Source organism: Pelodiscus sinensis, chromosome 19 (assembly GCF_049634645.1).
Source record: "Pelodiscus sinensis isolate JC-2024 chromosome 19, ASM4963464v1, whole genome shotgun sequence".
NCBI classification, from domain to species: Eukaryota; Metazoa; Chordata; order Testudines; family Trionychidae; genus Pelodiscus; species Pelodiscus sinensis.
In genome coordinates, this window is record NC_134729.1 from 26,090,782 (window position 1) to 26,111,782 (window position 21,001).

A 21,001-nucleotide genomic window follows, 5' to 3' on the forward strand; every position below is an offset into this window, starting at 1 on the left:
ACGCACCAGGGGTCACAGCGCTGCTGGTGGCGGGAGGGACGCTGCCCAGTAATGGGCCAGGCTAGGAGGCAGGAGACGCAGGGGCTGTGGGGATCTCTACAGGGGCTGACAGTGGGACCCAGAGCAAATGTCTGGGGCAGCACCCAGCTGGCTGTGCTTCAGGACTCAGGCGCTGGCTGGAGGGGGGCTCGAACTTAGACCCTGCTCCAGCATAGCTCCCCGAAGGGCTCCCCGGGACGTTCTGAAACCTGAGCCAGCCGGTCACTCGTCTTCCCCTTGCAGTTTCTTACCAGCTTCCGAGGCTCGCCGCTGGAAGGGAGCTGCCTCGGCTGTGCCATCCTGGAGTACAGGTGAGAGCCTGCTGCTCTCTTGCCTCCTGCACCCAGCTCCGGAGTGCTGTGGCTCCGGCCGTCGCTATCCTGCCGTGCGGGGCGTGGGGGAGGGAAATGGCTGGGGGGTTTTGGTCCGAAAGTGGCCTTTTGCCCAGGCTGCAAATTCCTTTCCCTTTCTCTCTTGCTCAGAAACTGTTGGTGTTTTTAAGCCTTATGAAAAGGTCACTAAATGGTGATTTATTTATTTTTTTTTTGTTGGACAAAATCATCCTTGGTTTTGACAAAATAAATCAGTGTCTTTTTTTGTCGGGGGGCGAGGTCACTCAGAGGTTTGAGCACTGGCCGGCAAAGCCCCCAGGCTTGTGAGTTCAGTCCTTGCGGGGCCATTTAGGGATCCAGGGCAGATCTGTCAGGGTGGTGCCTGGTCCTGCCGTGAGGGCCGGGGCCTGGACTTGATGACTGCGTGAGGCCCCTCCCAGCTCTAGGAGATGGTCTGTCTCCATAGTTTAGTTAATCACCTGGGTCCAACTTTCACATTTCTGAGAAACATTTTAATGAACCTTTCTACAGCCAAACACAGACCCACTTTGCACCCTCTGGCCGGAACTGGCATGGCAGCCCGACGTGTCCTCACTGAGCAATGGGTCGGCACCTCCCCCAGGCCCCGCCAGGAGCGCTGCGCTGGGGGCCGGGGCTGGCTGGAGGGAGGGCAGGCCCGTGAACACAGCCCATCCTGGCCCTGTCCTGAGGAAAGGTCCTTCCCTCCAGCAGGAATGGGAACTCCAGTGTGCTCGTCCGTTTCCGCCTGCGCTTCAGCCCCCCGGCTGCCTGGTCTCTGAGCCCCAGTGTGGAGGAAGAGGCCCTCAGACACGGGCTGGCTGCAGCACTGAGGGAGCAGGGCATCCCCCTGGCCAGCTATGGGACCATCGCCTCGGCCTCTCTCACAGGTGAACATCTCCTGTCCCGGCCAAAAAGCACGGCAGGCCCTCCCCGGCAGGGGCCTGGCGCCAGAGAGAAGTAACCGGAGCAAGGGCTGCACTTAGCAAAGCCACGGACCTTTTCCTGGATTAGACCAATCCCCTTCGGGCTTTCGCTCGCTCTCAGGTTGGCATTTAAAGCCCCGTTGGGTCGCCCTGTAGAAACGCCCCAGACGCAGCACAAGGAGAGGCTGGCGCTGGCTTGACGAGCCAGGGGCCATGTCCCTTGTGCACTGTAGGCACCGAGTTTGGTGTTGCCCATAGGACCACCTAGTGGCCAAGCGTAATACGCCCAATGTAAACCAGCGAGTCGTCCTCCAGCGCTTAGACTGACAAAAGTACAGATGGTACCAGGAGCTTTCCGGGGGCGCCATGTCCCCCAGCTGCAGCTGCCCTCCAGCCTCCTGGGAGATACTTAGCGGATATTTCACTGCTCGCCTGCTGCTGCCCACGCAGGCCTGGGGGTGCTGGAGGAGGAAAGCACGGGGCATGCTGAAGCACACGTGGCTTTGCTCAGCGGCCATCAGTGCTGGATCCCCCCACACACACACACACACACAAAGCTTGGGGCTGAGAAGCGTTAGCCCTGGACTGTTACTCACCAGTGAATAGCCCAGGGGAGTCACTGGACTCCTCCGAGTCCCTCAGCGCTGCTCTGGAGAGTTGGTGGCTCAATGTGTGTTCATGGGACCCCAGGGCTGGAAGAGACCTCAGGAACCATCGAGTCCAACCCCTGCCCAAAGCAGGGCCAACCCCAACCCAACCCAACCCAACCATCCCAGCCAGGGCTGGGAAAAGCTGGGACTTAAAACCCTCTTGGGATGGAGATTCCCCCCCCCCCCGGGAACCCAGCCCAGCGCTTCCGCACCCGCCTAGGGAAATAGCTTTTCCTAATATCCAACCTAGCCCCCCCCCCACTGCAACTTGAGCCCATTGCTCCTTGTTCTGCCACCTGCCCCCACTGAGACCAGCCTCTCTCCAGCCTCTTTGGAACCCCCCTGCAGGGAGTTGCAGGCTGCTCCCAAATCCCCCCCTCACTCTCCTCTTCTGCAGACTGAACAGACCCAAATCCCTCAGCCTCTCCTCGTAGGTCATGCGCTCCAGCCCCCTCATCATTTTGGTTCCCTTCGCTGGACCCTCTCCAATGCGTCCACGTCCCTTCTATAGTGGGGGCCCAGAACTGGACACGATACTCCAGATGTGGCCTCACCAGAGCCGAATAAAGGGGAATAATCACTTCTCTGGATCTGCTGGCAATGCTCCTCCTAACGCAGCCCAATATTCCATTTGCCTTCTTGGCTACAAGCGCCCTGTTGACTCCTATCCAGCTTCTCATCCACTGTAACCCCCAGGTCCTTTTCTGCCTAATTGCTACCCAGCCAGTCGGTCCCCAGCCTGTACCAATGCTTGGGATTCTTCCGTCCCAAGGGCAGGACTCTGCACTCGTCCTTGTTGAACCTCATCAGATTTCTTTTGGCCCAATCCTCTAATCTGTCCAGGTCACTCTGCCCTCCAGCGTATCTACCTCTCCCCCTAGCTCAATGTTGAGTCCCCCTTGTCTGATCCACTGGGACGGGGTCTGTTACAGCTGCCAGTGGCCGCACCTGCTTCTTTAGCTGCAGCTGGGGAGGCTCAGACAGTCACAGGGCTGGAGGTCCCCGGCTACATGTGAGAGCTGAAAGGACGAGCCCCTCAACCCTGCCTCCTGTGTCTGGCCCAGCGGCCCTAGAACTACCGATCCTCTCACACTGCCCATCTCCCTTGTGTTACAGGGCCCAGCAGGCCAGCTCCCTACGGACTCGAATTGAAATCAGGTACGAGCTCTCCCTGCCTCGGTGCCAGGCCAGCCCCCTCCCCAGCAGACCCCCGTGACTAGCCCTGGCAGATCCAGCCCCACACACAGGCAGGACTTTCTTCTGCATTGGCAGTGGGGGGACGCAGGGCTGGGAAAGCTCTGCCCCACCCCCACACGGGAGCCAAGCCCCTCGCCCAGCACCGGGGGAGGGCTGGGAGCACGGGGAGAGCAGACCCTCGGGGACTCCACCCCCAATACTCCTACAGCAGGTGCTCCGGGGGCGGAGTCTGGGCGGGGCGAGGCTGGCAATTTGGGAAGGCAATGCCTCCCCCTCTCGCGTACCAGCCGCCCTGCAGGGTGCCTCTCCTCCCCTCGCTCTGCGCCAAGAGAGCCCGGCCCCAGCTCCTGTTCCATGCCAATGTGCCCGTCCTGCTCCGGGTCTGGAGCTGAACTTTCCCGGAGGATGAGGTGGCTCTGGGGGGCTGGGCACAGACTGGGGCCTGGTTCAGTTATGGAAAGGCACCTGGAGGCACAGCCGGCGCTCAGCCTCGGACAGCCCCGCTGGAGCAGCGGCTCCCTGTCTCCTGTGGCGCTCGGGACGAGCTGGGGACGGGCATCTATACAGCTGCCATTATCAATGGGGACGGGCTGCCATTTTGCCCAGAGATGCGTCCTCTCCATTCTCCACAAGGCGCCAGCCCTGGCGTTTCTCACCCGCCATCCGGGGATGCTGCAGGGTTCGCTCTGTCGTACCCGAGAGACAGGCCCTGCAGGGGAGGCCCCAGGCTGGCGGGGGGCTCTGGACGGCTGGTCCGTGTGGAGGAGCCCTGTTAACTCCCCCCCTTTCTCCTCAGGCAGGTGCCCAGGGAACGTGTTTGTCTGTCACAACAGCCAGTGTGTGTGGAAAGAGAATCCGGAGTGCGATGGCCAAGCTGACTGCGCCGATGGCTCCGACGAGGCAGACTGCGGTAGGTCTCCTGCACCGGGGGGCCTGGGCTGGGGTCGTCGGGCCAGCTGCAGGTGTATTTGGGAGGCTGATGGTGGAAGGAAGCAAGTCCAGGAAGGGCTTAAAATCTGCGGCATTTGAGGCAGGGCCCTTGCTCTCTGGGGCGCTCGAGGCAGGGCCCTTGCTCTCTGGGGCGCTCGAGGCAGGGCCCTTGCTCTCTGGGGCGCTCGAGGCAGGGCCCTTGCTCTCTGGGGCGCTCGAGGCAGGGCCCTTGCTCTCTGGGGCGCTCGAGGCAGGGCCCTTGCTCTCTGGGGCGCTCGAGGCAGGGCCCTTGCTCTCTGGGGCACTCGAGGCAGGGCCCTGGTTGTGCGCGCGGCTGGAATGAATCCATCCCCACCCCCGGTGCAGGCTGCTGAGGACGTTCGCGGCCCCCACCTGCCACGGCAGCACTCACGCAAGGTCTCTTCTGCCTTTCCAGCCTGCGGGAGCCGCCCCGCCATGCAGGTGGCCCACCGAATCGTGGGCGGCACCGAGGCCTCCAGAGGGGAGTTCCCGTGGCAAGTCAGCCTGCGGGAGAACAACGAGCACTTCTGCGGCGCCACCATCCTCACCGAGAAGTGGCTGGTGTCAGCGGCTCACTGCTTCAATGAGTACGGGCCAGGGCGGTGCTGTGCTGCTCGGCCACACAACACCCGCGCCGTCTGTATGGCCACGGGGCAGCCGGGGGCCACAGCTGTGTGCCGCTTGGGCCCCGCGCAGCCTGCGAACCGCTGCTCTAGCCCTGCATGCAGCCACGTCTCCAGCCACGGCAGGGCCGGGCTCCCATTCGGCACGTACCCCAGGGCGCGGGCGCCTTCCCACTCTGCAGCTGCGGAAGGTGTAAATCTGGCCAGCTCCCGCCGCTCTGAGCCCACCGCCTGGCTCGTCTGCACCCTGGGCTGCTGTGCCCCGCGGCAGGGCCCGGGGACGGGGTGGGGCCTGCCACAACGGCCGTGGCTCCGCCGCTGCTCCTGCCAGGCCCCGCCTCTCACACGTGCAGCGGCCGGGCAGGGGCGGCTGGGAAGGGGTCACGCATGGCCCCGCCTCTGTGCCTTTCAGGTTTCAGGACCCAGCGGTCTGGGCCGCCTACATGGGAACCGTCTCCCTCAGCGGGGCAGACAGCAGCACGGTGAAAGCGGGCGTGGGCCGCATCATCCCCCACCCCTCCTACAACACTGACACCGCCGACTTCGACGTGGCCGTGCTGGAGCTCGACCGCCCCGTGCCCTTTAACAAGTACATCCAGCCGGCCTGCCTGCCCGGCCCTGGGCACCGCTTCCCGGCTGGCAGGAAGTGCCTCATCTCTGGCTGGGGCTACCTCAGGGAAGACTTCTGTAAGCAGGGCCTCCTTGGGGCGGGGCACAGGGCTAGGGCCCCCCATGAGTGGCAGGGAAAGGAGACGGGGGGGACCTCAAGAAAAACAGGGAGGACACCTGAGCAGGGCCAGCTGCGGGAAGGGCTGTGTGTGGGGGGCATCCCGAGGGAGGAGGTGGTACACCCTGTGAAGGGTCAGGGCTGGGGGGCCAGGGGCGAGACATGAACCCCAGGAAGGGTTGGGGGACACCCTGAGAGTGGCTGTAGGTGGGTGGGAACCCTAAGGAGGAAGGGAGGATGGCAGGGAGGGAGGAGGCACAGCCTCAGAGTGGAGGGGCCAGGAGAAGAGCTGGGGGGGAGAGCGGGTGCATACCCTGGGAGGGGGCGGGGGGTGTTTCATTGTGCAGAAGCCCCGCCTGGGTCTGCCCTTGGCCCGCCTGCGGAGCTGTGGTGCCTGGCTGCGCGGGGCAGGTTCTGCAGGGGGGGGCCGGGGGGCCCAGGGGCAAACCGCGTTAGTTGCCTTGTCTCTGTCCGCGAGTGGTGAAGCCAGAGACCTTGCAGAAGGCCCCTGTGGAGCTGCTGGAGCAGGGCCTGTGCGCCAGCCTGTACAGCCACACCCTGACCGACAGGATGCTGTGCGCCGGCTACCTGGAGGGGAAGATTGACTCCTGCCAGGTGAGGACGGGCTCCCAGCGCCGCTCCCAGGGTGCTCCCGCCGTCACTGCCCTCACCAGCCCTGCAAGCCGGCCGAGGCCCCGGAAAGGCCATTCCCCGGGGCGGGCAGCCAGGACGCGGATTTGAGGCCACCCCAGGCAGGCCCCCAAAGGCGCCTCACTTTTGGGCTCCTTGGTCCACCCCACCACGCAGCCAGCTCTGGGGCTCGGTGCAGCATCCCTGCAGGGCCGCGCAGAGCGGGGAGGCGCAGAGCCTGGGGCCCCGTCTGGCGTTGGCCCCGGACTGCCCTGACGCAGGCTCTTGGGCCGGCTTGTCTCTGGCAGGGTGACTCCGGCGGCCCCTTGGTTTGTGAAGAGCCATCGGGCAAGTTCTTCCTGGCCGGCATCGTGAGCTGGGGCATTGGCTGTGCCGAAGCCAAGCGGCCGGGGGTCTACGCCCGAGTCACCCAGCTCCGAGACTGGATCCTGGCGGCGATCTCCACCTTCCCCACGCCCGCAGCCCTCACCCTCCCGACGACGCTCCCCCGCCCAAGCAGCGGCGCTGCCCCCGTGGAGGGGACCAGCAGCAGGACGACGGGCAGACTCAGTGTGGGGTCCACCACCCGCCCGGCACCCGCCACCAGCACGCTGGCCGCTGCTTCCCGGCCGCAAGGTCTCCCTCCCCTGCCCTTCCTCCGCATTGGGACAGCCGTGTCTGGGGGGCCCACCCGAGCCCCAAACACACAGCGACCTGCTGGGCAGGCCCGAGCGCCGGAGCCCGTCGTGGCCTTTCCGGCTGCTGGGCAGGGGCGTGTCCCTGCCAGCCCATCCCCTGGGGACACCAGCATTCCTGCCATGCCCCGGGAAGGGGCTGAGACCTGCCCGTGGGCACTAAGCGCTCCTGGCAGCAGCCCCACAAGCGCCCTGCAGCCCCCACCGCCAGGGAGCCGGCAAGTGCCTGGAACCGGCCAGGGGGCCACTCATGGCCCCCCCCCTCGGCCGAGCGCTGGTGCAGGAGGCAGCTTCTGGGCACCTCTCCGGCTCCAGGCCCGCGGGGTGAAGGGGGCATCAGCGGGCAGGCCCAGGAGGGCTGGAGGGACCTGGGCCCAGCGGGCGGGCGGCCTGGAGACGACCATGCACGAGGCAGCGTCCCCCTGGGCGAACGGGCCCCTGTTGGCGGGATCAGCGACCCTGGCAGGACAGACTGAGCGTTGGCCCCAAGCCGGTCCCAGCCCGCGGGGCTCAGGGCTCCCTCCCGGCCGGGCCCAAGGCGGCGCGCGCTGACGGGCTGTGCTCTGGCTTTCGCTCAGGGTGCGGCGGGCGCCCCGGGCTCTCCAAACCCAGCAAGATCGTGGGCGGCGCGGAGGCGTCCAGAGGCGAGGTCCCCTGGCAGGCCAGCCTGAAGGAGGGCGCGAGGCACTTCTGCGGGGCCACGGTCGTCGGGGAGCGCTGGCTGCTGTCCGCCGCCCACTGCTTCAATCAGTAAGAGCCCGACTCGGCGGGACCGCCCGGGCCGCGGAGCCTTGTTCCCAGTGCCCGGGGGCGAGCGGCAAGGGGCGCAGGCGGGTCTGCAAAGGTACCGCACCGGGCCCCGGCGTTGATGCTTCCTGATGCGACAGGACGGGGGCTACGGTGCAGGCTGCCGAGTGCGTCAGGACCAGCGGGGCGGGGAGGCGCGTCCGTGCGCCCTGAGCCGGCGGGTGGAAGGGCCGCCGCAGAGCAGGGCTGGCACATTAAAGAGACGGGGTGAAGGGCAATTGCAGACGCTGCTAGCGCAGGGCTCTAGGGTGACTGCATCAGCGCAGGGCTGGGGCCAGAGCATCCCTCTCACCAGCTGGGCGGAGTGGGGCTGCCCCATGCGCTAGGGCCGCCTGCGCCCGGGGGGCGGGGAAGCCGACACGCTGTGGGGCCCTAAGGAACGGGGCAGAGATCACGACTCGGAAGCCAGGCTAGAACTGAGCGAGAGCGGCAGCTGGATCCTGCGAGGCAGCCAGGGCACCAGGCCCGCCGGAGGCTCCGGTAACCCTCTCCGAGGACAGAGGTTGAAGAGCCTGAATCAGCCTGAGGAGGCGATAAGGGGCACGGGATGAACCTATAAAATAAGGACGGGGTAGAGCCCGGTCGGGGCCTCACAGCCCAAGGCCGAGCGCTGCCAAGTACAAATTAAACCCCCAAGAAGGGAAATGCTTTTACTCCACACACACAATTAGACTGTGGAACTCCACGCCACTGGACATTCCCGAGGCCTAGATTTAAAGAGGGTTTACGGCCTGGCTAACAAGCCCAGGCAGCGCGACAGTAATGCAGATGACAGGCACACTGGAGGGAAACGACGCCTGACAGGGTTTGCACCAGGGACCGGCAGGGGAGGCAGGCTGTACTGGAGACCTGCCACTGCGCGTTTCTCGCTGCTTTCTCGGCAGCACCTGGCGCTGGCCACGGTCAGACGCAGGGTGGGGACTGACAGCCCTCGGGGCTGACCGGGACGGCCCCGCCTCTTTGCCTGTGTCTCAAGATGTGGTGCGAGCACCCCTCCCGCTGCTTTGGAAAAGGATTTCTTGTTTGCGCCGGGTTCCTCCTCCACGGGAGAGCGCAGGTGCTGAGAGGTGGTGCTGAGGCATGGGCGGTGGGCGCAGGTAGGGCTGGGGGCAGAAAGCCCCACCCCACAGGAGCCAAGCTGTCCCCTAACACCACAGGGAGCGGGGTGCTGAGTGGTCCCAGCCTCCCCCCGCACAGCACCATGAGGAGGGTGGGCGGCTCGCAGCCCAGCCTCACCAGCCCCAAAGCACAGCGCGGGCGGGCGCTGGAGCAACACGCTGCCCCCCGTGTGCCTACAGCAGGCGTCCTGGGGGCGGACTCTGGGCGGGGCCCATGGCACAGGCCACCCTGGCGGAGCGGCCCCAGGAGAGCCAAGCCGGCCTAGTAAAAGGCGGCTGCTGTGGAGCGCGATGGTTCTGCTGCTCGCTACCCAGGGCAGGTCCCGTAAAAGCCCAAGCCCCCTGCACAAGAGCCCCTGGACCAGCCCCACTGACGCTGCAGCCCTGGGGGGTGGGGGGCGCAGCTGGTCAGAGCTCACGGGGGGGCGGGCGCTTGCAGGACCAGGCTGGACTATCTGAGAGCCGACCTGGGCACCACGTCCCTGAGCGGCGCCGACGGCAGCGCGCTGAGCGTCAGCATCAAGCAGGTGGTGCAGCACCCCTCCTACAACCCGCTCCTGCTGGACTTCGACGTGGCCGTGCTGGAGCTGGCCAGCCCCCTGCGCTTCAGCAAGTACATCCAGCCCGTGTGCCTGCCCCTGGCCGTGCAGAAGTTCCCCGTGGGCAAGAAGTGCATGATTTCCGGCTGGGGGAGCGTCCGGGAAGGCAACAGTGAGTCACACGCGGGGTCCACCGGCCTCCCGGGAGCCCCGCCGCGAGAGCCAGGCACCAGCAAGGGCCAGGGAGCCTGGGCTGAGACTCGGGGCCCTGTGACGAGGGAGCTGGCTGAGCCCTGGGCAGGCTCCTGGGGCCTTGGCCCTGCCCCCAGAGAATGCCGGGGCCTCCCCAGTCACATTGACTTGGTCCCTGCCCCCCAAGAGCTGCAGCTCCCAGCTAGCGCTGGCCCTCGAGGCAGTGGATGGGGGCAGACAGGCGGGAGGGGCCCTGGCAGGCCCATGCCCCGTCAAAGGGAGCCTGTGGCCCTGCCACCCCGGGCCACGAAGACGCCCAGGAGGTCCTGGGTGCTAAGAAGAGTTAAAGGGCCGGACCCTCCTGCCAGGGCCAGGTTCTCTATCCCGGGCCCCTCCGAACCAGAGAGCTACGACCCGGCGCCGACCTTCACTCAGGGACCTGGGACACCAACCCCCCTGGTGCTGGAGGGGGCAAGAGTTCCCTGCTCCCCAGCCCTGCGTGTGGGCACAAAGCTCACCCTACGGGAAACGGGGCAAAGGGCCTGGCCCAGCTGCCCGCCCTCTGCCCCAGCCTGAGTGAGGTCTGGGTGAGATTGCGCAGGCAGCTGTGGGGGGCTGCAGACCCTCTACCTGCCCTGCCCCCCCGGGGCAGATGGAAGAACCGGACCCCCTGGCCTGACGCCGGCATCTGGCTTGGCTGCTGTTGGCCAGCGAAGACCCGGAGCTCGGAGCTGCCTCCCCAGGGCCCATTCCTGCCCCTGGACGGGTGGGAGTCCAGCAACACTCCGCTGCTGCTCTGCCCCCCCCCCCCCCCGCCCCCGCTGCGCCCCAGAGTTCAGCCCCAGGAATCCCTGGCCAGAAACACGGACCCGCCCTGGAGTCCCGCCTGCTCCAGCTTCACGCCCAGAGAAGTGGGGCCCCTTCCCCTCAGGGCTCTTTAGGCCAGAACACCTGCCCCCTCCCCCCCCCGCTGTCGAGTCCCTGGCTCCTGGGCCCCGCCCTGAGCCCGAGATCAGGGCGGCTGGCGGCTCCCTGGGGCCGAGTGGGCTCAGCCCTGCAGCCCTTGCGCATCCCCCAGGAGAACACAGAGGGGACCCCCAGCCAGCCTCCTGCTGCACCCCCAGGGCAGCCCTCAGCCCCCGCATACACAGCCACCGAGCTCAGGCAGCCGCCTGCCCCTCCTCTGCCCCCGAGGCCGGTCCCCTGGGGCACCTGCCCGCCGGCCTACGCGAGGCACGTCCCTCCCTGTGTCTCGCAGTCAGCAAGCCCGCGAGCCTGCAGAAAGCCTCCGTCGGCATCATCGACCAGAAGACCTGCAACGTTCTCTACAACTTCTCCCTCACCGAGCGGATGATCTGCGCTGGCTTCCTGGAGGGCAGGGTTGACTCGTGCCAGGTAAGAACCTGGGTTCTGGGCCCGCTTCACCCTGAAAGGCCCCCAGGCAGCTGCCAGGAGCTCAAGGGGCTTGGGGCCTGCCCTGGAGGGAACTGGGCCAGAGACTGGGTCTGCCAGAGGCGGCACCATGGCGGCGAATGAAGCCCTGTGCAGTGGAGCGAGTGACCTTCTAGACCAGGATTTGGCGACTCGGCTGGAGTAGTCGCTACCCCAGGGACAAACTGGCCGAGGCAGGCGTGTCCAGCAAGACAGACCTGTAGAACTGCTGCGTGGCATAAGGCACCAGGGCTGCTCCCCTTGACCCACCGCGCTCCTGACAGGCGGCCCATGGGCTGTGCAGTACATGGGAAGAGCAGCGCACTGAAAACTCAGAACAGGAAATAGTGTGTTACTGTTCCCCTGTGGAACTCCCTGCTGCAGGGGGCAGTGAGGCCCAGGGGTTCTCTAACCACAGCTGGCCGCTGAATTAGCTAGGACAGTGGGTGTCTGTCAAATCTTTTTTTCTGGTAACCCAGTTGAAGAAAATAGTTGCTGCTCGTGACCCAACGGTGCTGGGGATGAGGGATGTGGGAGCTGGGAGGGGGCGTCAGGGGTGAGGGCTGCAGGGTGGGGCTGGGAATGAGGGGCTTAGTGTGGAAAGGGGCTCTGGGCTAGGGCATGGGGGTCAGGCTCTGGGGTTTGGGGTGCAGACATCCCTAGCGGCTCCGGGTCAGGGGCACAGCCAAGGGGCTAAGGCAGCTTCCTGCCCCTCCCCCCCGGCATGGTAGCCCACGCGGCTCCCAGAAGTGACCAGCAGCAGGTCTGTGGGAGCCGCCCCCAGGCACCGTCGCCCCAGCTCCCCCTGGCCAGCACCTGCCCGGAGGAAGTGTGGAGCCGGGGGGGGGGGGGGGCAGCGCAGGAGCCGAGCTTACCGGGCTGTGGGTTCCGCAGAGCGGGTCTCGGCCCGGCAGCCCCGCCGATGGGCGTTTCTTGGCCTGGCCGGCCGTGCAGCCCCTCGGCTCCCTGGCAGGCAGCGAGGTGACCCGGCGCCTGCCCTGCCGTGGCGCACGACTGGGTCACTTGGAGCATCGCCGAGCTAAGGCGACGGGGGGCCGGTGGCCTGGCGCGGCCGCGGGACCTGACAGCCCTGATGCAAGGCACCGGGTCTCGTCCGTCTGCGGCGCCTGGCCCTGGCCGTGCAGAGCGTGCGCCTGCCTGGGGCCGGCCCTGCGCTGCGGAGCGCTGAGCCGGCCCTGCCTGGCTCTTCCCCAGGGGGACTCGGGCGGCCCGCTGGCCTGCGAGGAGAGCCCGGGCCTGTTCTACCTGGCCGGCGTCGTGAGCTGGGGCATCGGCTGCGCCCAGGCCAAGCGGCCGGGGGTCTACGCCAGGGTGACCCAGCTCCAGGACTGGATCCTGGCCACCATCTCCCCCAAGTCCCAGCTCAGCTCGGGTGCGGGCACCTCGCCCAGCCTGGCCACCGCCAGGCCCCCCACCGCGAGCAGCGCCCCAGCGCCGCCCTCCCCCAGCCGCCAGCCAGGCACCAGCCCGGCCCGCCAGACGACCCCGCTGCCTCCCACCACCGCCCGGAAAACGTCTGCTGCGCCCCGGCCCAGCCAGCTCCCAGGTAACGGGGGGGGCTCAGACTGCGCGGCAGGCACCAGTGGGGGGCACCAGCGGAGTGGGGGGGCGCCCCTCCCTTGCAGGGACAGCCCCGTGGCGGGCGGCCGGGGGGGTGCAGGCCCCGTGCTCAGGGGCGGACTTGTCGCCTTCCAGCCGTGCCCTGCACCAGCTTCACCTTCAAGTGCTCCAGCAAGATCTGCATCGGGAAAGCGAACCCCGAGTGCGACGGAGTCGCCGACTGCGGCAACGGCTCCGACGAGCGCAACTGCAGTGAGCGCCCCCCCCCCCGCCTGGCCCCCCCCCAGCCCGGCCCCTCCCGCTGCAGGGAGCCGCCCGGCCCGACCCGACCCCTCTGGGACAGCGCTTTCGCCCTTTGCCCCGGGGGCCCCGCTTCTTCCTGCCCCACAGCCCCGTCCCCATCCCTCGGCCTCCCCCAGCACCGCGCTCTGCCAGGGGCCGAGCCTGGGGTGCGTAACCCGCCCCTGCCTTCTTCCCCTCAGACTGCGGCCTGACTCCCGCCGTGGCCTTCAGCAAGATCGTGGGCGGCAGCGGCGCGGCCCGGGGCGAGTGGCCCTGGCAGGTCAGCCTCCGACTGCGGCGGAAGGAGCACAAGTGCGGGGCCGTGCTCATTGCCGAGAAGTGGCTGCTCTCCGCCGCGCACTGCTTCGACGTGTGAGTGAGACGGGCCCAAGGCCCCCGCCTCCCCCGCCTGCTTCCCTTGGAGGCTGCTACGTCAGCAGACTGCCCTGGGTCAGAGCCCCCAGCCCCGTCGGGTCCTGGGCAGAGAACCTGGAGAGCCAGTCACAGGGCACCATCACGGAAACCAGGGCACAGGGCAGGGGCTGGGCCCGGCCCGAGCACCTGCAGGCCTCCCCCCCAAGGGCCCTCCTGCTCTCTCCCATCCCACAGCTACAGCGACCCCAAGATGTGGGTGGCGGTTCTGGGGACGCCCTTCCTGAGCGGCATGGACGGGAGGGCCGAGAAAATCTTCCACATCCACAAGCACCCGTTCTACAACGTCTACACGCTGGACTACGACGTGGCGCTGCTGGAGCTGGCCACGGCCGTGCGGCTCACCAGCACCATCCGGCCCATCTGCCTCCCAGACAACTCCCACGTCTTCAGGGAAGGGGCCCGGTGCGTCATCACCGGCTGGGGGGCCACCAAGGAAGGAGGTGAGGCCCGGGTGGTACCGCACGGCAGGCAGCAGTGACGTGTCCCGCCAGGGGTGGGCCACGCTGCTCCAGCAAACAGCGTTTGTGCCACACCCGCCAGCCAACAGCCGCACTGCACCACACCCGCCCACCGGCACTCATGCCAAGCTGTATCTGTCCAGCCAACACCCCAGCACTCCACACCCCCTCTAGCTTCTTCCTCCCGCCCAGGCCAACCCATCACGGAGTCACTGCAAGGCCATACCAGGACATGAGGAATGAGCTGACCAGTGAGTTCCATCCACTGAACATACTTACGAGCAGGGCTCGCCAAACTGTGGCAAGCTCCGCTCACCAGCCACGCTGGCCGGCGATCTGCGCATGCATAGATCATTCTGCACAGGCACAGCTTGCCCAAACCTGGCTCTTCTGGGTTGCAATCTACTCGCCACGGGCGAGTAGATTGCATTATTTGTCGAGCCCTGCTTACGAGTATCAGGCAAGAACAATATCCCAGGAGCTGGTTGGTTTTGTTCAATTGGACTAGTCATTACAATTAGTAGATTGGTTGGTAGTGTGCGTAGGGTGAGCCCTTAAGGAGCAGGAAGCCAAAAAAGCAGGTAGCTTTGTGTTCTTTGGAAAAAGAATGAAGTAGTTAGCCAGTAATTGCTTCCTGTTCTAATCACAGAGAAGCCGCCTTTTCTCTGATATTTCCAGAGCATTTCTATTTTAATTATAATCAGTGGTATGTTGGGACACAAGATTGGGGCATAAAGAAAAATGATGATTATACTTCCCCCCATGCTCAGAGCTGTGCTATAGCCTATGTGAGCATGACAAATTACACAGTTCTTTGTTCTTCCCCAATCACCTCTTCAGCAATCCAGCCTATCCTGAAGGAAAGAGCTTGCTAGTTCAAAGGTGTGAGTAAAATAGTAGCATTAGAATCTGTGGTTAGTGCCTTTGAGCAGTAAAGAACGAATCAGCCCTAGGAACAGGCTCTGTCTACACTGGCGTCTTCTTGCCCAAGAACACGTCCACACTGCCATGTGCTTTTGTGCAAGAGCATCCCTGGCAGTGTGGACGCTCTCTCGCGCAAGAAAGCTCCGATGGCCATTTTAGCCATAGGGCCTTCTTGCACAAGAAATCCCTGCTGAGCGTCCACACTGCCCGCTTGCGCAAGAGCTTACAACTGTTAAAAAAGAGCGTAGCTCTTGCGCAAGAAGCCCTCTTACCACACCGTCCTGTAAATTTCCTTGCGCAAGAGCGGGAGGGTGGTGTGGACGCTCTGCGGATTCTTGCGCAAGAAGCCACGCGTGTAGACGTAGACTTAGGGCTCATCTAGACTAGGCCGAAGTTTCGAAAGAAGATATGCAAATTCTGTGGGCATTTGCATATCTTAGTGTGATCTCACTTTCGAAAGCAGAGCTTCTTCCTCCTGCCCAGGCCAGCCCATGGCCCTTACATCTGTGCTGTCATCCCCTACCCCACGCCCATCTAGCTGGCGTCAATGCCATCCCTGACACACACACCCCGCCACTCCAGCTAAATCAGCTGGCCATGACCGACGCACCTGCTTGGCACAGGCTTGCTCTGACAGGCAGGGAGCTGGGCTCATTCCGAAACGGGCCTCACCCACATGCCACCAGCGCCAGCCAATAGCCTGGTACTGCCAGAGACGCTGCTCCCTAGAGCCATGGACCTTCCACCCCAAGTTCCAGGCTCGGGGGCCCATGCTGACTGTGACCTTTGCAGGCCTCATGTCCAAGCACCTGCAAAAGGCAGCCGTGAGCGTCATGGGCGAGCAGGCCTGCAGGAAGTTCTACCCCATCCAGATCAGCAGCCGGATGGTGTGCGCCGGCTTCCCGCAGGGCACCATTGACAGCTGCTCGGTGAGCATGGGCAGGAACCTCCCTCCGCCCCGCCTCTCCCTTTCCACTGCCTGCCTGGGGCCTCCGCTGGGCGCCTGGCTGGCCCTACGCAGGGAGAGGCAGGGACACACCAGGCTGCCAGGGGGCCCCATGTTGCCACCATAGGGCTGCTTGCCCTGACCGGCCGGTCTCCCTCTTCCCGCAGGGCGATGCAGGGGGCCCCTTGGCCTGCAGGGAAGCCTCAGGACGATGGTTTCTGGCTGGAATCACAAGCTGGGGCTATGGCTGCGCAAGGCCTTTCTTCCCCGGCGTCTACACCAAGGTCACGGCCGTGCGGGGCTGGATCGGGCAGAGCCTCAAGCTGTGACGCTGCCTTTTGCACTCAGGGAAGGGGAGAGGAGCGGGCAGCCGGAGCGCTCCTTCCTCAGCCCCAAACGCGCGGGGCAGCTGACGGCCCTGCGCTCGCTCCGGCCCTGCCCGCAGTCTGCACTGCTCTGAGTTCGCCTGCCTGGAACGGTGCGACCCTGTAAATAAACGTGGCCTGTTTTACAGTGTGAGGGCCGGGCTGGCCTTGGTCTGCTGGAAGCACAGGCTGCACCGAGTGAAAACCTGCCCACGGCCCTGCGGCGCCTTGGGAATCCCTCCCCCCAGCACGTACTTACACCCGGGGCTATTGCCGCCAGCCCCTTCCGGCTCTGCCCAGCCGTGTCCCTTACCCACACGGTGGCTCTGCGGCCCCAGGGGTAAGAGCAAGGCTGCCAGCAGCAAGAAACCAACCCCCAGCTTGGCCACCCAAACCTTGCTCCTCGAGCCCTTGCCAGCTGCAGCCCCCACCCCAGATCCATGTCCTGGCCCCAGGCAGCTCCCCGCCTCCCCCCCCCCCAGATCTGTGCCCCCGACCAGCACCCCCCCCCCTGCACCCACCAGAGAACTTGGATGAGATGGCAGCATTGGGTATCGCAGGCCTACCGCCCAGCCCCAACCTGCCCAGGGAGAGGTACCCACATACCCAGCAGCCGACCAGTGGGCAATACCTCCCCCCCCAAATTAATATGGCACCTGCCCACCTCAGCAGTCTCAGCTCCAAGCTTTCCCATGCCTGGGACAGGGCAGCCCCCACCTCCCTCCTGGAGCCCAGTGCCCTGGGGTTGGCACTCCCCCAGGCCTCAGTCCGGCCAGTAGTGAGTTACAGAGGGGCACCAGCTTCGACACGAGCGGCTGAGTCACCCGCCAGGCAGCTCACGGCCTGGTGTTCAGTTGCCCCCATCCCAGCAGAGGGCTCCACAGCTGCCCGATCGGGCCCACAGACCATGGCGGGACATGGAAGTGCAAGCCGGGGCAGAGCAGCGCAGCGGGGTCAGGGCTGAGGCAGCTTTGTGCACAGGCCTGTGGAAACAGAGGCCCTGCCAGGATCTAACCCATGGCTGACTGACAGCCGGTGCGCACATCCCCTCAGCCTTCTGTGCCCACGTGCGGCCCGGCCCCATAGCTCCCAGCAGGTAGTCTGGTGCCGGGGAGGAGCGCCTGAGCTAATGCTGCTACTGGCTGGGTGGGCCAGGCACTGCCACTCCTGGGCCAGCTCCCAGCGACTTAGGCCTCCGGGCTGCCAGGGAGCCCGTGGGACCGATTCCCACCCTGCCTCCATGAGAAGTGAAGCTCAGACGCTGCCTGCCGCTCTTGCTGTTATTTCAGCAGCAGCTCACAACGTAGCAGCCCCAGGACTCTGGCCGTGCCATGCTGGCTCCTAGCACAGCAGCTGGGCTCACTCGCCCCGGCCGCGATCTGAGCGCAGACGTCTCCTCCTTTGGGATTAGGACTGGGACTAGCCGGGACGGGGGGGTTCTTCATCCAGCGCTCTCATGGGGCACCCCTGAGGTGAGCATGGGCCAGTCCCGCAGCAGGGCCAGCACCCAGCTCCACAAGTCCCTGCAGCTGGACTGCCCAGTAACAATCCAACACCGCGACCTGCAGATCGTTCTGTGGGCAGCAACTCCCTGACCGACCTTCCCAGCGGAGCCGCAGCCCCACCAGGCGGGAGCAGGGGCGCGCTGCTGCTCACACTGCCTCATGTCCTCGGGGCATTGCTCGGCTCCCTTTCTGGAAGGACTCCCTGCCCCACAGCCCTCCCATCAACCAGCATGTTCCCCGCCGGTCTCTCAGTCCCCCGTGTCCGTTCGTCCCCCGCCAGCACTGAGCAAAGCCTGTGAGCATGTAACAGGATGGAGAGAATGGGCAGCAGCCACCCCCTGCCTGGCCACCTTCACCCTCCCTGCTGTACCCTACACTGGGCACGAGGGAGCCGCTGAGCCCACGCAGCTAACCAAGGCAGACACTCCAGATGCCGGTTTATTGTCTGCCATGGTGGCGATGCCGCATTAACCAATCACAGGGATTCCTCTCCCCCCGCCTTCCCGTTCGCTCTCACAGGGCCACTCGGGCTAGTCCAGGAATCAAGTCACTCGCCCCAAGCAGGGGGCATGTTGGCAGGGCTGCTGGTCACATGTTGGCTCTTTCCCGTTGCAACCGGGAGTTGTAGGCGCGTGAGACGGTGTTCCAGGCGTCCATGTACCGGTCCATGCACATGGCAATGCACTTCTGGAATGGAAGAGAGAACAATGCGACTTCGCTCCTCACCCCAGGCCCAACGCACCTGCGCAAGGGGACCAGGGCCCCTTAGCCCCTCTTGGGGAATGGCAAGCGCAGAGGAAACGACTTGCCCCAGTGATGGCTGGGAACAGAGCCTATTTCCACCGCACGGTCTGCCACCGTCGCAAGGCCCAGGGCAGGGGGCTAAGCATGTTGCAGGGAGCTCTCTGCTGCTTTTCCCATCACACGATGGGACCTTCACCTTGAGCGCCTCGGAGATGGCACAAAACAGAGCAGCCTCGCAGTTCTCCCTTCCCCAAACACCCTCCAGAGACCCCCGTCCCCGGGCCTGCTGCCATGTTTGCATTAGACCCAACTGGTGCTCCACAGAACCCCGGGGTTCTGTGAAGTGAAAGTAAGGGATCCACAATAACACAGCACTCCCCTGCCCCCTCTTAAAGAGACAGAGTCTATTTTACAGAGGGCGGGGGGTTCTTGACAAAATCTGGTGGGTTCCTTTTTTTTTTTTTTTTTTTTTGCTTGACAACTTTTACCCTGGGCAACCCTCCCCCAGGGGTTCCTTGAAATTCTTTTAAGCAGAAAAGGATTCCATGGCCAAATAAAATTGGGAAACATTGCATTAGACACTGCAGCAGCCAGCAGCTTGAGCACAGTGAGGGCACGACCTAGAGATAGCGACACAGGGGTAGGGCATGGGCAGGCCAACGTGCCCACCTCTAATCTTTTCCGTCCATGTGCAGAAAACGTTTTGTGCGCACCGAGGTATGTGCGGATGTGCACCACTGGCAGAAACACAAACCGAGGTGTGGGCGCTGCTCGTCAGCTGGGTGGCACCGGAACCCGCCTCAGCGGCCGCACAGCCACCCAGCTTACCAGGAACACGGGCAGGCAGGGCCTGGCTCCCCGCGTGGGCAGGGCAGGTATCACCTGCAGACCCCAGTGTAAAGGGGCCTCACTGGGGAGCACAAACACGCCCGCAGCACCGGCGCCTCGCTCCCTCTGGCTGCGCTGCCCGAGCCTGGCTCAGCTACGAAGCCGCGGGCCAGATGCTGGAGCGGGGGCTGGTGCCTGGGCAAGGCGGGAGGGCGCCAAGCCCAAGGGGCTGCCCCGCTCACCTGCTCCGAGTTATCCAGCGAGCCGCCCGGCTTCCCGATGCACTTCCGGAAACACTTGTCGGTCATCCGCTGGGGGGGGACGGGAGACAGGGTCAGGGGCCGCTGCCGGGACCGGACCCCCCCCCCCCCGACCCCTCCGCCTGCCAGGCCCTCCCATAGACCCCTCCCCCCCAGCCAGCCCCCCATCACCCAACCGCCCCCCCTCTGGCGCCCCCCCCGGCCCCGCCCCCCGCCAGGCCCTCCCATAGACCCCTCCCCCCCAGCCAGCCCCCCATCCCCCAACCGCCCCCCCTCTGGCGCCCCCCCGGCCCCGCCCCCCGCCAGGCCCTCCCATAGACCCCTCCCCCCCCCAGCCAGCCCCCCCCGGCCCCGCCCCCACCTGCAGCAGCTCCTGCGCGTTGGCCACGGCGATCTGCACCTTCACCTGCTCCATGAGCAGCCCCGGGTCCAGCTTCCCCCCCGCGCCCCCCCCCGTCCCGAACTCGCCGAACCCGCCCTCCATGGCCGCGCGCGGGGCACCACGGGTCGCGCCGGGCCTTCCGCTCCCGGCATGCAGCGCGGGGGCGGGGGGTGTGGCCTAGACCGAGGCCGCCGCGCCGGAGCCCTGCGCCGCGCGCGAGCGCAGCCTGCTGGAGGGGCGGGGCCGGGTGCTGGAGGGGCGGGGCCGGGGGCTCCCCTCCGCAGCGCTCCGGCGCCGATTTAAAGGGCCCGCGCCCCAGAGCCGGGAGGCGGGAATCCCCCCCGGCCAGGGCCTGAGGCGACGCCTCCGCTCGGCCCGGCCCCGCCCCCTCGGTTCGTTACGGGGCCGGACGCGGCGCGGGGACAGGTCGTTGGTTTTACGTTTTCCCAACGACACCCGCGCCCCCCCCCCCCCGTCCAGCCTCCCGGCCCCGCCCCCTGCCCCGGCAGCCCCGCCCCCGTCCAGCCTCCCGGCCCCGCCCCCTGCCCCGGCAGCCCCGCCCCCTGCCCCGGCAGCCCCGCCCCTAGTGCGCCTCGCGCGGGGCCGCCTGGGCCCGAGGAGTCCCCATGGACCGACGCGTCACGCGCCCTCTCGCCACGTGATTGTCCCAACGGGCGTGAGAGCCGCTGGAGCCCCGCCCTCAGCACGTGCTTGGGAAAAGGGCCTTGTGCCCCCGCCGGGGGGGGTGTCTGCACGAGACCCCCCAGCGCTCCGCTCCGGCAGTGCAGTGTCCGGGCCGATTGAGCCTTTAGCGGCCCCGGGCACTGAGATTATCCCCCCCCCATTCAAAACAAACCACCCTGCACCTCGCCTTTCCCGGCCGGCCTGCGCCCCCAGCACGTGCAGAGCTGCGTCAGGAGCATTGAGAGTTCTTCCGGCGTGTTCCCCTCCCCACGCACTAGGGCTGCACTGCTACAAATCCCAGCTACCCGGCTGCGGGCTCTGCAGGCTGACACTCAGCGTTATACTGCACAAGCCAGCACAAAGCCCCCCCCCCCCCAGAAGTGCAGCTGGCAAGGGCTACCAGCCCTGCTCCGGGAGAAGAAACCCCTCCCCCCACCCCCCACCAGTAGGGCTGGCAGTACCTGGGGAAGCTAAATTGCAAACTCAAGCGCCATTGTATAACCAGCATGAGGGAAAGGCAGCCAGGCCCACCAGGGACAAGGACTGCTCCAGCAAGCTCTGTAGGGTTGCAGCAGCCTCATGGGGGGGGGGGGGGGGGGGGGCGCAGGGAGCTGCTCCAGCCTCTCCTGGCTTACCACTTAACCTTTCACATCCCTAAAATCGCTAAGAAACTGATCTGATCCCCATCAGTTTTGTCTTGTATTTCTTATCCCTGGTAGAACAGCCTATGCT

The 21,001-nt window shown here is 65.8% G+C and overlaps 2 protein-coding genes across 6 annotated transcripts in view; one reads left to right on the forward strand and one right to left on the reverse strand.

The window, feature by feature from the left end:
• The window catches only part of TMPRSS9 (transmembrane serine protease 9), a 30,508-nt gene extending 14,491 nt beyond the window's left edge, over window positions 1-16,017 (forward strand). The window contains exons 4-20 of one of the 5 annotated variants that reach the window (XM_075903157.1): window positions 283-350; window positions 1,104-1,279; window positions 3,082-3,123; window positions 3,959-4,072; window positions 4,529-4,700; window positions 5,149-5,423; window positions 5,942-6,078; window positions 6,402-6,729; window positions 7,367-7,538; window positions 9,153-9,424; window positions 10,703-10,839; window positions 12,091-12,442; window positions 12,592-12,708; window positions 12,939-13,110; window positions 13,348-13,613; window positions 15,348-15,484; window positions 15,669-16,017. In XM_075903157.1, the coding sequence (XP_075759272.1) occupies window positions 283-350; window positions 1,104-1,279; window positions 3,082-3,123; window positions 3,959-4,072; window positions 4,529-4,700; window positions 5,149-5,423; window positions 5,942-6,078; window positions 6,402-6,729; window positions 7,367-7,538; window positions 9,153-9,424; window positions 10,703-10,839; window positions 12,091-12,442; window positions 12,592-12,708; window positions 12,939-13,110; window positions 13,348-13,613; window positions 15,348-15,484; window positions 15,669-15,830 (3,099 nt within the window). In that variant the 3' untranslated portion in view covers window positions 15,831-16,017. Of the gene's footprint in view, window positions 1-282; window positions 351-1,103; window positions 1,293-3,081; window positions 3,124-3,929; window positions 4,073-4,293; window positions 4,701-5,148; window positions 5,424-5,941; window positions 6,079-6,401; window positions 6,730-7,366; window positions 7,539-9,152; window positions 9,425-10,702; window positions 10,840-12,090; window positions 12,443-12,591; window positions 12,709-12,938; window positions 13,111-13,347; window positions 13,614-15,347; window positions 15,485-15,668 lie in introns of those variants that run through there. The other 4 variants (XM_075903158.1, XM_075903159.1, XM_075903161.1 and 1 more) reach the window with 4 other exon arrangements.
• A 1,774-nt stretch (window positions 16,018-17,791) lies between these two features.
• Window positions 17,792-19,884, reverse strand: TIMM13 (translocase of inner mitochondrial membrane 13). Its single transcript, XM_075903163.1, has 3 exons — window positions 19,565-19,884; window positions 19,186-19,254; window positions 17,792-18,058 (listed from the first exon to the last, which is right to left on the reverse strand). Exons 1-3 carry the CDS (start codon window positions 19,685-19,687, stop codon window positions 17,960-17,962), a joined length of 291 nt encoding a protein of 96 aa, XP_075759278.1. The 5' UTR covers window positions 19,688-19,884; the 3' UTR covers window positions 17,792-17,959.
• Window positions 19,885-21,001: the final 1,117 nt, after the last annotated feature.